The 15,271-nt window shown below is 36.3% G+C and overlaps 1 protein-coding gene across 1 annotated transcript; it reads right to left on the bottom strand.

The window, feature by feature from the left end:
- Positions 1-694: 694 nt before the first annotated feature.
- Positions 695-5,172, bottom strand: LOC133847709 (uncharacterized). The gene is made up of 2 exons (XM_062282898.1): positions 5,132-5,172; positions 695-1,226 (listed from the first exon to the last, which is right to left on the bottom strand). The coding sequence occupies exons 1-2, from the start codon at positions 5,170-5,172 to the stop codon at positions 695-697; spliced, it is 573 nt and encodes a 190-aa protein (XP_062138882.1).
- Between the last annotated feature and the right edge of the window lie 10,099 nt (positions 5,173-15,271).

Here is a 15,271-nt window from a genome sequence, read left to right as displayed (position 1 = left end):
AATAGACTTGCACCAATCAGCAGGCCAGAAACCATAGCATCTGATCGCGTCCGTTTTAATTGCAACTGTTGGGCTAAATGGGACGTCATCATGTGGATTTGCGAACCAGAATCCAACAGAGCACGACAATGAATGAACGACCCAGAACGACTCTTAAGCAAAACAACAACAGTACCCAAGAGTGCAGCATCAGAACAACGAGATTGGGCAGCAAGAGACGTAGAAGCTTGAGGCTGCAGAGCGGCAGACGAATCAGCTGACGAGGCTCGTTGCGACGTCTCGAAATGCAACAACGAATGATGCCGTCCACCACAGTTACGGCAAGCGCCAGATGTGCAGGATCGAGTTTGGTGTCCTTTCTTTAGACAGTTAAAGCAGAGAGCGAGCTTCTTCACTTCTTTTTTGCCTCAAGAAGGGAGACAAATTTGCAAAGATGGGGCAGGAATATATGCCGTGACCAGGCGCGTCACAAAACACACAAACATTTGCCCTGCTGGGGGCTAGTTTGGGCAACAAACGCCTTCTTGCTGCCGTTATGGCTAAAGTTCCTTCCCACCTGTGAGCCTGCTGTGTGAATGACCATAGCGTACTGTAGACTTTCCAGCTTCCGACATGTTTCGTCCAGAAACGTGAAAAACTCAGTAGAAGTCGGCACTTTATCGGCGGCAGGATTGTCCAATGCCCTGCTATCCTCCTACGCCGTCTGAGTTTCCACATCCAGCCTTTGCAGCAGCACGTAAATGATAATGCTGTTTGCAATTTCCTCTGGACGGCCCAGAGTCTTTAATGCCCCCATGTGAACATTTACCTTATCGCTAAACTCACGAAGTTTATTGGCCACGGATGCTCCTGTCTCCACCTTCTTGGTACCCAAAAGATCCTTAATGTGCAACTGGAACACAAGTCGGTTGTTGTTAAACCGATTATCCAAGATATTCAGAGCCACACGATAATTGAGCCTCGATATCTCCAACGATCTAACTGCATCCAACGCTGGACCAGTTAAACACTGGAACTTCTCAACATCATCCAATTCATTATCCTTGTCAATGACAGACTCGAACATTGACCAAAAACTCGCGTATTCCGTGTAACCTCCACCGAACGTGGGAAGTTTGAGCTCGGGAAGACGACGTCTGTTAGCGCGGGCACTGAGGCCATTAGCCGAAGGATCGATGGTCTCATCACGCCGCAATGTGGACGACCGAATCAATTGGCGCTCACGACTGTTAAAATGCGCTCGAACACGCGATTTCACTTCAAGAAAAGTTGCTTACGCACAGCAGCTGTTCAAAGTTAATCAGTTGATTAGCTGATTAAGATCACACAAACCGAGAGCATAAGAGAGAGCAGCAAGAAGGGCAATGCACGTAGCTGCGACAGCGGAGTAGCGGAGAGCATAGACAAGCGACGGAGAGCGGAGAAGGTGCGCAAGCGTCGAAGCAACGGCGAACATGCGCAAACAACGGAGAATGCAAGAATAGAAATGCAGCGCTTGTTAAATATATATACATATGTACATATATATATCTCTTCGCACTTGCACTTTAAATGTTTCACTAATAGTTATTGTTTAGTAGACACTTCACTAATTATTTATGCAAATCAATTGCATTCACAACACTTAGCGAGAGTATATTGAATCTCGCCGGGGCCTCCAAATGTTGAGCCACTAAGCTTTTTTAGTAGCTTTATTTGCACGTCTATTGTCTATAAATAAAACACGCTAATTTCAAATACAATTGTTTATTAAATGGCACATATGTACGTATATGTAACCACCACTTTGGACTATTTGGCTGTGACTTGCGTAGTACCAAGCTTCGCCACCGACACGATAACAACAGATTACAGATCAAGAGTCAAAACAAGAGTAAGAGGCAATTAGCCGATCGAGCTGCAAGCGATCGCTAACAGAGAGCATACAGCGCTGCCGGCAGATGCAGCGCTGCTGGCAGACGCTGTCACAGCATTGCATTAACATGCGCTGTCTGCTGCTCCCGACAATAGGCATGATTGTTTTAACAGACTACAATAATAAAACATATCGAGTAGATGATGTCGCTTTTATATCATCCCCGATAATTTAAAAGCAAAACCAAAGATGGAGAAATATTTTATGTGTGAAGTACAGCAGTGTGTGAAGCTGCGTATGCAGGCATCTGGAGACATGAGACTTCATATGAGCGAACCCAGATATGAAGAAATTTCAGATGATCGCAGTGGGACTTATTTGCAAGCGATCGATAATGCTGCCGCTAAAAATCCACGAATTGTAATGATTGTTATAAAGTCTCCTAACGAAGAGAAATATAGTTGCATTAAGAAACAAGTAAGAAAGCTACAGTCGAGTGTACTCGACTGTGAGATACCCGCTACCCATTTTGAATAAAAGAAACATATTTTGCGGTATTTTCTCAAAATATACCGAATATACTGCAAAAAATACTAAAAATATACCAAATGGTATATTTGGTATATCGACATAGTACCGCATTCAAAATATACCATAGACGGCACAATATACCGGATTGTCAGCCAAAGCAACTCAGACCCTAGTAAGTAAGCGTTTTTGCCCATACAAAAGTATTTCTTTAATAACTTCGACAATTTTTATCTGATCGCAACCAAATTTTCAGGAATCATAACTACTATAGTAAATATTGTATATATATTGTATATATATTCGCAATTCTAGCTTTAAAATTACGCTTTATATTCGATTTTTTTGATTTGCGGGGGCGGAAGTGGGCGTGGCAAAAATTTGAAACAAACTTGATCTGCGTGCAAACATAACAAATGCTGTCGAAAAAAAAATTATAGCTCTATCTCTTATAGTCTCTGAGATCTAGGTGTTCATACGGACAGACGGACAGACACACAGACGGACATGGCTATATCGTCTCGGCTGTTGACGCTGATCAAGAATATATATACTTTATAGGGTCGGAGATGCCTCCTTCTACCTGTTACATACATTTCCTGCCGGCACAAAGTTATAATACCCTTCTATCCTATGGGTAGCGGGTATAAAAAGTGAATAAATCGGATTGTGGGAGATTTTCAAGTACATTGATATCGCTGAATTCTATAAACGAGTTTCATTGTACTTAAAGATAATAAATTGCATTAAAAACAAAATCAAATTATTTCTTGATCAGTGTCAACAGCCTTGACGCACAGAGAGATCTCAGATGCTTCACATTTTAATTTCGTAGCTTACAAAGCAATGTTAAATGTCGATTGTTGTATTAATGGTTGCCAATGGAAAGATTTCAACAATTTTGTATTTTAACTTGTTGAGAATCGGTATTTTGATGTTGAAGAGAATATGTTATCTGTGATACGATGTTTAGAATTTAAGTGGACTATAAATGTTGACCAACACATTCACATCTACATCGAACTCGTGCTCTTCTGACCCGCGAATCTCAGGACAAAAAACTCCACCTCTCTATTCCACCAGGCGATGATATTGCAGCAAAAAACGACATCATTTGAGATCGAGTTAATTTAAAAAAAAAAATGATATAAACCCAAATGTTGCAAGCATTGTAAAGCAATTTTATGTTATCTTATTTCATTTTATTAAAATTTGACAAATCATGAAGTGAAAATAAAGTGAATTAAACTCACAACAAATGTTGGTCGTTGTTATTTAAATATATTTGGATCGATATCGAGAACTATTCCAATCAGTAAGTATTACGCAAAGTGTGTAAAGATTTTCTACAAAGAAATGGACAAAAATGTAAATTAAAGAAAAAAAAATTATACTGGACCGCGGTTGTATATATCTTTTTACGAGTTGATGCGTCGAATATAAATAAATAATGTATATAGATATTAGAAGTTATCAGAATCAACTCAATTCTAAACAAGTAAGAAAGTTACAGTCGAGTGTGCTCGACTGTGAGATACCCGCTACCCATTTTTAATAAAGGCAAAATATTGCGGTATCATTTTGAAAATATACCGAAAATACTTAAAAAATACTAAAAATATACCAAATGGTATGTTTGGTATATCAATATAGTACCGCATTCAAAATATACCATAGACGGCTCAATATACCAGATTGCCAGCCAAAGTAACTAAGACCCTTATAAGTAGGCGTTTTTGCCCATACAAAAGTATTTCTTTTATAACTTCGACAATTTTTATCTGATCGCAACCAAATTCAGGAATCATAACTACTATAGTTATTATTATATATACCAAAATTTGCAACTCTAGCTTTAAAATTACGCTTGTTATTCGATTTTTTTGATTTGCGGGGGCGGAAGTGGGCGTGGCATAAATTTGAAACAAACTTGATCTGCGTGCAAACATAACAAATGCTGTCGAAAAAAAAATATAGCTCTATCTCTCATAGTCTCTGAGATCTAGGTGTTCATACGGACAGACGGACGGACACACAGACACACAGACGGACAGACGGACATGGCTAGATCGTCTCGGCTGTTGACGCTGATCATGAATATATATACTTTATAGGGTCGGAGATGCCTCCTTTTACCTGTTACATACATTTCCTGTCGGCACAAAGTTATAATACCCTTCTACCCTATGGGTAGCGGGTATAACAAACGTGTGTTGATCGTCCAGTACCCGCCCGGATAGATCAAACGGTCTTATGTCGATTGCAACCAAAGGTTGTAATACAAATGAATGCCAAACTAATGGGTGCTCCATGGATGATAAAACTTCCTATAAATGAATTGATGACCGTTGGATTTGATGTATGCCACTCGTCTAAGAACAAAAACAAGTCATATGGCGCTTTTGTAGCTACTATAGATATGAAGTCCTCCACACGTTATTTCTCTTCAGTTACTGAGCATATTAATGGGTCAAGAAGTGTCTAATCAAATATTAATGAATATGACATGTGCACTAAAGGCATATCGTGAGCATCATGGGAGTTTGTCCAATCGCATTCTCTTTTTCGGCGACGGTGTAGGTGATAGTCAGCTAAATCAAGTATTCAATATTGAGGAGAAATTCCTCAAAACTCGACTGGACGAGATCTATAAATCGGCGGGAAGAGAGAAAGGTTGCAATTTGGCATTTATTGTTATAATAAAAAGAATACACACATTACTTTGTTAATAAAAAAAAAATCCTGAACCTGGAACCGTCGTCGACGATGGAGTCACTTTGCCCGAGCATTATGATTTCTATTTGGTTTCACAGGCCATAAAACAAGGTACTGTTTCTCCAACAAACTACAATGTTTTGCATGACAGCATGGGTCTGAATGCCGATAAGATACAAATACTAACGTACAAAATGACACATATGTACTATAATTGGTCTGCCGAGTCCCTGCAGTTTGTCAATATGCTAGCTATACAAGTACGTCCAACGCTAGAACCACTTGAGAATTGCAACAGGCAAAGAAGTAAAATGTACTGTTTATGTTTTCAATTTATGTAAACAAACTTGCAAGTATGCAATACAAATTTAAATTCAGTACCAAAGATGGAGAAATAGCTTATGTGGAATATTATAAGAAACGCTACTACAATATTTCACATAAGATATTTCATATTTTTTTAATTTTTCATATTTCAAAACAATATTTTGATTATTTTGAATTTTTAAGTAATTATAAAAAAAAATAAGCACATTTTTTTTTAGATTCACGTCCTATTTCTAATAAATTCGATCAATCAATGTGCACAAGCATGATTCACATAGCCAAGTGACGCATAGAACCCAAAATTTTGAAATTATAAAGGGTGGGAAATGGAAACAATGAATGGGCAGTCAAAAAAATTTTTAAATTTGGCAAAATTTTGAGACTTTGAAAGTTGGGCAAACGATGAATTTGGATGGGCCATAGGCTAAAATCAAAAAAGTATGAAAATTTTTTAAATTAAGCAAAATTTTGAAATTCTAAAGGGTGGGCAAACGAAAATAGCGAATGGGCAGTCTGAAAAAGTCAACAACATTTGAAAAATTTTGAAATTTGGCAAAAATTTGAAACTTGGAAACTTGGGCAAACGATGAATTTGTATGGGCCATAGGCTAAAATTAAAAAAATTATTAAAATTTTTTAAATTAAGCAAAATTTTGAAATTCTTAAGGGTGGGCAAACGAAAATAGCGAATGGGCAGTCTGAAAAAGTAAAAAAAATTTGAAAAATTTTGAAATTTGGCAAAAATTTGAGACTTTGAAAATTGGGCAAACGATGAATTTGTATGGGCCATAGGCTGAAATCAAAAAAGTATGAAAATTTTTGGAATTCGGCAAAATTTTGAAATTCTAAAGCGTGGGCAAACGAAAATAGCGAATGGGCAGTCTGAAAAATTTTTAAATTTGAAAATTGGGTAAACGATGAATTTGTATGGGCAATAGGCTGAAATCAAAAAAGTATGAACATTTTTGGAATTCGGCAAAATTTTGAAATTCTAAAGGGTGGGCAAACGAAAATAGCGAATGGGCAGTCTGAAAAAGTCAAAAAAATTTGAAAAATTTTGAAATTTGGCAAAAATTTGAGTCTTTGAAAATTGGGCAAGCGATTAATTTGTATGGGCCATAGGCTGAAATCAAAAAAGTATGAAAATTTTTGGAATTCGGCAAAATTTTGAAATTCTAAAGGGTGGGCAAACGAAAATAGCGAATGGGCAGTCTGAAAGAGTCAAAAAAATTTGAAAAATTTTGAAATTTGGCAAACATTTGAGACTTTGAAACTTGGGCAAACGATGAATTTGTATGGGCAATCAAAAAAATTGAAAACCTTCAAATTTTTCAAAATTTTGAAATTCTGAGATATGGGCAGACTTGAAAACACTTGAGGCTACCGTTGTAGAGCTTTAGTTTTCATAATTTTGAAGTGTTGGCGATTGAGTTTGAGTCATTCATGGCGAAAAAATGTCAAAATTTTTCAAAATTCAAAATTTCGAAAACGAAAAATTTTTTCGAAAAACTAAAAGATGGGCAAACATGGGCAAACGATTTTAAAGCGATTTCCGCAAAAAAATTTTGAAAAAAAAAAATTTTGAATTTTCGAAAAAAAAAAAATTTTCATAATTTTGAAACTAAGGGTGGGCAAAAAAAAATTTTTCCTGGGCAAACATGGGCAAACGATTTAAAGCAATGGGCACCAATTTTTTTTTGAATATCTCAAATCACTGGACCTAGCTTCTCTGAGCTAATTTTGTGCTATTATTTTTCAAAGTTTATTTCGCTGTTTTTCGTTTTCCCTTTCAGCTACGAGCGACAAAACAAATCTTTAAGAGGGGTCGTATAATTTTGGACAGGAGTGTAAATGCTTAAATTTTTAATTCGCATAATTTTGTTATTTTACTATGAAAAATGAAACTTTGAAGTAAGTTGTCTTATATATTTCAATATAAATTCATATTTATTTAATATTCAACATTTTTAAATTAATAATACTTAAATCATCTTAAACCTAGTATTTGTAGTTCAATTAAATTACAGTTTATTTTATCATAAAGGTTTTCAAAAGCACTCTTATAATATTACATTCATATCATTAATTATAGTTAATGGTAAATCAAAAATTACTTTGATGTGAGTTTTTTAAACTTAAATATTTTAAATCTATTTATTTTAATCATATTTAATTTTTGTATTTATTATTTTTTTTTATTGTTTGCTTTCGTTTTTTTAGATAATAATTTTTGTGTTTTTAAAGTTGACTCCTCAAGTTCTGCAACGAGCATTAACGTGCCCGCTCATTTTAAAAACATAACAAATAAAACCAGATATATGTAAATCAAACCATGCTTTTTCCGCAAGGCTAGCGTATAGAAAGAATAAACTCTTCCTGTCCTGATCCTAAACTTCATCTCTTGACGTCACAACCTGGCAAATAATAAAAAACGTTCAGCTTCCCTCGCAATTATTTTTTTTTTATCAACTGTTCTTAGAATTGTTCTTAATTTATACAATTCAATGTTGATGACACCCGAAACCCAATCATGCCACTTACAGTGTTGTCGATCGACTGTCCTTCCGTCAGCTAGCTATGGGACAAACACATAATTGCATCTTTAGTCTGTTATTTACTTAATTCTAAATTATACATGGACAGGAAAGTGTAGCATATACATACATACATATAAATAAGGCTGCAACACTTTGTTGTTATGCCAACAATGTTTACATAAGCAGCGACTCTGTCGCTAACGCTAAGTGCCCTCTGCACATAGTCAAGTGCATTCGATATATGATCCGCACTTGATAGCAGCGACCGCCCAAATGGCTAAGTCAGCGTTCTCACGCTTGACCGTCGCTATGTATGTTAATACATATGTGCGCGCATAACTCTCTCTCTTTGCACAACTTTACATATTGTTACGTTATATAAGTTAACACCAGAGTTGGTTGCACCGAACTGCAAGTTACGAAACACACCGCAGCGCATAACCAACGACACGTGTGCAGCGTCAGCTATATTTCGGTCACTAACGTCTGGCAACCAGACGGTAACCCGATCCTCGAAAAGTTAGCGGAAACGACAACAACAACTACCACACCAGCGAAGACGCAATGCCGTCAACTTCAGATTCAGCAGTTGCAGCGGTACGACAGGTGTCTTCATTCTTTATCAAATAATAATTAATGTTTAGTTTATAATTTGAAATCAATAAAATAAGTCGAGCTCGTCTCGCATTTATATTTTTTATATATTCAAAGAACCATCGTTCTTATTTATCTTGCGCCGACAGCTAGCAAGCTTTAGTTTAAGAAATCTAAAAGCATTCGAATAAAGACTCTAAACAAACACAGTCGAATCTTTTCAATATTACAAGTGCAAGTGACAGTCCGTCATTTGCGCCATCGATGGACAGCCAGAAGAGACAAAATTAATCAACAAGTGCGAGTGGCCGTCCGCCCCTTGTGCCATCGAGGGACAACCTGAAGACACAATATTAAGCCGGTAGCGCAACCAAGTGCGCACAACACAATACTACAAATTACTTAATTTTAATTTGCACTGCGATGCAAGCATAGTTATAAATAACTATTGTACAAACCAGGCAGTTTCTAGCTCCCTCCAAGGTAGGGAAATATGTACTATTAGAAATTACAAAAAAAAGGGCAAATAATTTTTTAAATGAAAGAAAAGGAGGTCAAAAGAACTACCTCAATTTAAAAATTAAGAAATTAAATAAACAATTGTATAACTCAGGAACTGAAACAGTTTCCTGGGAAGAAAATGTGGCTCTAAGACAAGAATTAGAGTCCACATATAGAGAATTAGAAGCATATAAAAATAAGCAGGACTTAAAAGAAGCCAGAAAGCCAAAATGCCCAGCAGATTGTAAGGGTGCTTTTGACAATCCTGGCTGCGAGTACACATGTAAATATACATGTGGAGAAAAAAAAAATTGAAATAATTGAATGTAAGATATAAAAACCCATAAAAAAAATCTTAAAATGAAAAATACAAGTTTTCAGTTCAGTTAAATAAATGAGATAACAAAAAAAAAATAACTATTTACTTTTAAAAAAATTTTGATACTCTGACTAGCATAACGAATGTTAAATAAAATAGAAGCAGTCAGAGAATCAAATATAATAATAATAACTATAGCAACGTAGGAGTAGCAGACGAGCTACAAAAGAAATCCAAGAAGCTACAATAGCGAATAAACACCAGGCCGACGTTTCAACACCCTGCTCCTGTCGAGCAAAGGGACCTGCCAAGCCTTAAAGAGGCAATAGAGGCAGATCCAGTCGCGGGACCAAAGCTCATAGAGGAATACAAGGCAAGGACAGCAGCGAGGGAGCAGCCACCTAAGAAGAAGCGAGGTGGCTGCCAATTAAAACTACTCAGCATAAGAAGACTGAACATCGAGTTGCTGAAGACGGCAACCAACGAGGAAGACCGACAGCGCTACAAGGAGCGCCTTGCAGCCCTCAACATTCAACTTCGCGGTGCGAAGTAAAGCGGCGAGCTGCTTTAAAAGCCATAGCTCCAACCGCCAAAATATATTTAACGTTGCCAACTGCAACAAAACAACAATACTAACACGCTAGGGCATTCTCATTACTAATACATTGTACTCAGTAGTAAACTTAATATAAGTAAAAACATTGTAAACTTGATAATTTGCAACTTATGTAAACTGAGTATAATGATTTCATTCATTAATTAGGGAAATGATATGGAGTTTTAATATGAGCAAGACAAAATAAGATAATAATTGTCAATTATTCAAGACATGTCTATGTCTTAATCTTTTCATAATGGGAGGCACACAGTCCAAAGCGGACGATAACACCGCAAATGTCATAAATAGAAAAGAAATAGTGGATACAACTCCACACTTAAACTCATTGTTTGTGCTACTTTTGATTTTAGTAATAATATCAGCCCTTAACCTAGTACTGAAGATATATCTTCTTCATAAGAGATCGTTGAGAAAGACCTACATGAGCCGAGCCAACGATTTAGAAATAATATAAAAATATACTAGCGTACGTGATGGTCATAGTACAGACCATACCACAAGGGTACAGGTGCGATTACATCGCTAAAATGTACATACATGGAATGGCTAAATCTAGCAATAGCTATAAACAATATTAGAGATACTTTTGATAAATCATATAAATGCATCAACAAAAACGCTCTGATAAAAACTCAGACGCTTAGTTATCACATAAAGGTATTGATAACTCAATACAACGCGTTACAAAACCTTATATTAAAAAACGGAAAAAAGCTCACTGAAGAACAAAAAGCTCAATGCTTAAAAGTTCTCAGTTCATTCGGTAAAAGACTACATAATACTAGTGTTAGACACAGTATTATAATAGAAGTATCAACCGAAATATCCAAAATAGCGGAATTCGACGAAAGCCAGCTAAAAGAACTGGACGAGTCACAATCGCAATCATGGCCAATACAGTGGAAGGTCAGAGAGCATACCTTAAACAGGTATCCGCAACAATACCTGAATTCGATGGTAAGAAACTCCATCTAAACAGGTATACAGCAAGTACACAGAACTTTCGAAGAACTCTTAGATAGAGCAGTTCATGAGTATAATTACACTGTTCATTCTGTTACAAAGAAGCGACCGCTCGAAGTATTTTTCGGAAGAAATGTGACAACGGACCCAGAACAATATGATAAAAGTAGACAAAATAACATTGACAAGTTACGACAAAAACAACTAAACGACTTAAAAAACCCACAACAAAAACCGCAAAGAAATTATAACCTACACTCCAGGTCAGACCATATTTGTTAAGCTAAACACCAGGCTAGGATCGAAACTTACACCCAGATTTAACAGGAAATAGTAAAGGAAAACAGAAATACAACCATCGTTACATAAGCAGAAAGAGTGCATAAAAGCAACATCAGGAGCGGCTTGGAGCACGAAAAAAAAGTTTTTAATAATAATGTCTTGTCTTGTCCTGTTATTAAAATTGATACCACTAACTTAATCAAATTGTCCGATCATGGGTATGTATCCGATTGTGACGAATCGGCCCATACCTTGTCAAATTCACATTTCAGGATTCTTGTTCTTCTCTCATTCTTGCCCATGCATGGGTTCTGTAAGGTTAATTCACGTAATCGATTTAGAGCATATGAAATCAGAGCTCCTAACCATCCAAGACCATACTTTAAACGATTTAAAAAAAAAAAAGTTATTTATATCATACCTTAACACATGAAATAGTCCAAGCTTTGACAGCGTTAAGTACATTATCCTTTAAGGTTAGGAAGACAAGGTCTATAGACTGGTTAGGCTCAGCATGGAAATACGTAGCAGGTAGTCCAGATCATGATGGTCTGATTTTAATTCAAAATAACTTAAATAATCTCATTTCAAATAGTAACGACCAGATTATAATAAATAAACAATTACAAGACAGGGTTAATAATTTGACTTCAGTATTCAATATGCTTAAGAATTCGATTAGAGATGACAATGGGTTTAGTAACGACATAGCCACAAGCCTCCAAAATCAGGTTAGATTAATTAAGGAGGAAATAATTAATATCAAGTATGCAATTCAATGGGCTAAGCTCAACGTAATAAATTCACTTCTTTTAAACGAAAACGAACTACTAGAAGTTCATAGAATTTTTCAAAAAAATAACTTAGAGCTGTTAGAGCTTACTGATATCTCCGTATTACACAATAAGTCCACGAATATCTATATTGTTAAAATACCTGAACTAGATTCAATAAATTACCAAAATCTTATAATACAACCTGTAATAAAAAACAATTTAATAGTTAACTTAGAAGCAAACGAAATATTCCTGTCGAATAATAAAATATTAAAAATACCAATAAATTGCAAATTAACAAAATAACTAAAAAACTGCGATAAGACAAAAATTGTTAACCTTGAGAAATCAAAATGTATTACTAAGTTAGTTCAGGGAAATGAATCGCTGTGCGGATTCACCAACGCGCACCATGTCAAGGCCATCGAAGAAATCGACAACAGTCTCCTCTTATTAAACAACTTTAACGGAAGCATAATCCAAGGCAATAACACTCATCGAATTAAAGGAACATATTTGGTACATTTTTGGAATGAATTGTAATATGCACATATGTTATACATATCGAGTGTACACTGTACTTACCACTTATATCGAGTGTACACTGTGTTCAGCACTTATGTGGCGGCAACACTTTGTGCAGCCACAACAAATTACATTAAACAAAACAAACTCAAGTGAGCGCGTAATATGATCGGCCACTTGTGTGAATTCGGCTAAGTCAGCATATGCACGCTGACCGCCAGTGCCCTATGCATAAGTGCATAATGCACTCTCTCACTCTAAAGAATTTATGTACAACAAAGCATGCATGTCCATTGTCGCCTAAGCATAAGTACTATATACATATAAGAAATATATAATGCAACCGCGCCGCTGCCGGCTCAACTGGCAGCGCAGTGCGCGCTGAACTTATGTACTTAGGGTAATAGAACATTTTGACTTAAAATAAAAGAACAATATAAAACCTACACTCAAACTGCACTGACGTGCTGGTCTACTTATTTAAAAACATAACTTGGAAATCAACTGGGAACTTTCAACCTATAACAAAAGAATAATAAGGGACGCTGTCTATTCTGAATAGCTTAAAGTGCTGACCGCGGAAGCACGATAAAATCGAAACTGAAGAGAATTGGGAAGACGGAAAAAATTCTGAGTGAGTACAGGGTATGGATTCTTACAGAATTCAAAAGCGAAAAACCCGAAGAAGCGGATTAAAAGAGAGAACTAGGAGACGAATTTCTGAACTCGTTCAGATTTTGTATAAAGCCAAAAACCCCCTTACGGGGGCAAAGGCAAACGTTCTCACCGCTGAACTAAGGGCGCTTGAAGAATTCTTACAGTCAAAGAACCAACCCTGTACCATAACTATACAAAATCAGAATATAACTAAAAACCACCGTCCTCCACCGAAGCAATTACCGAAGCCCACACCAAGATGCCCAGCGGATTGTGAAGGACCACTGGGGAGTTTGTATTGCCTAGACACCTGCCTGGGCACCGGCCCCGCCCTCTCCCGGGCCAAGGAGAAGCCTACGCAACCAGCGCCGGCACCGTAAACGCATATAGTGTAGATGCGGGCAGCACACCAAGGTGCAGGACTGCAGCAATTATGTTTAAAAAAAATTTAAATTAAATATTAAACCGACCGGCAAGAAGTGTGGCCAATAAAGAAATTAACAAATTAATGAATTAACGAAAATTGTATTAAAGAAATTAACAAATTAATGAATTAATTAATTGAAACAAATGCCATAAGTAAAGATAGCATAGAAAAAACATACGATTAAAAAAATGGGTTTAATCGATACTAAGACAGTGGATTCCACTGCAAATGTAATAAACAAAGTAGAGTCAAGTTTATTTCACTTGACTACGAACTGAAAACATTTTTATTACACCATAATAGCATGAGATATATATCTAAATAATAAATATGGAATGACAACATATAAGTGCCACCCTATGGAGTATCAGAACAAAATTTGATAAATCATACAAATGCATCTCTCAGAATAGAAATATTCTTACTGATACAATCAATAAACATGCTAAGATATTAGTAGAATGCTTTAATGAAGCACGAATACTAAAACATAACCACAGGGAAAAATTAAATCAAACACGCTGGTCATTGGTATCTAAATTACTGATCAAATTTCGATCAAATTTAGTATCAATATAAAGGAGGTATAATTTAGATATATCGATAACGACAATACTAAATACTCCTTTGTTTGTTAGAACTAGTGAAGAACTAGAACTATAAGACTAAGACTATTTAAACCCAGCAGAGGATGATAATTTATAAAATATCGAACAAGAAATTAAAGAAAAAGATCTTCACGATCTTACCATACCTGCGGTAATAAATTTACCAGAAATAGCAGAAAGTACTGGTCAGAATCAGATTCAAACTCAGTAATCGAGCAGAAATCAACAATCATGGCGCAGACTAATATTGAATTTATAAGCTAAGCTTATACCGGAGTTCAACGGTAAAGTCGAAAACGTACGTAGCTTTGTATATACACTGGAGATAGTAAGGACAATTCAAGGCGCACATGAACTTTTAGCCGAGTCCTTAATAAAAACAAAACTAAAAGGACCAGCTAGAAATTTAATAGGAAATGAAAATACAGTAGACCAAATCATCACTCGCCTTAAAAATAATGTCAAAGGTGAGGCTATTAACAATCTATCTGCAAGGTTAGGTGAATCTTACGCAGAACAATAAAACTGCTAATGTCTATACCCAAGAGGTAGAAAATTTAGCTAAAGCTCTGGAAGGAGCATACATTGAGCAAGTGTAATATGCACATATGTTACACATATCGAGCGCACACTGTGCTTAGCACGCTTATAGCGGCAACACTTAGTTGCAGCCAAAACAACTCAAAACAAACGAAGAAACCAACTCATGTGAGCGCGAAATATGATCGCCTTCTTATGAGTTGAGCATTTGATTTGAGCATTTCCACGCTGACAACTCGTGCCAATACATAAGTGCATAATACACTCTCTCTCCCAACACTTACACAAGCTAAGCATGCATGCTCATATGTATGTTATATATAGTAAGTTAACAACAATGCTAACACGACAAAATGTGGCTAAGTGCATTGACACCCAAAATGCACTCAGCATTCTGCAAGCTCTGCAAAGTATGCAACACATCCGCCACATGCCATCTGTGATACTTCCGCCACATGCCCTGTGTCAGCAGAATATCGATCGTGGGTCACTTGCGCA

The sequence above is a fragment of the Drosophila sulfurigaster genome, chromosome X (assembly GCF_023558435.1).
Source record: "Drosophila sulfurigaster albostrigata strain 15112-1811.04 chromosome X, ASM2355843v2, whole genome shotgun sequence".
Classification (NCBI taxonomy): Eukaryota; Metazoa; Arthropoda; class Insecta; order Diptera; family Drosophilidae; genus Drosophila; species Drosophila sulfurigaster.
This window is presented reverse-complemented; position numbering and strand designations above follow the sequence as displayed.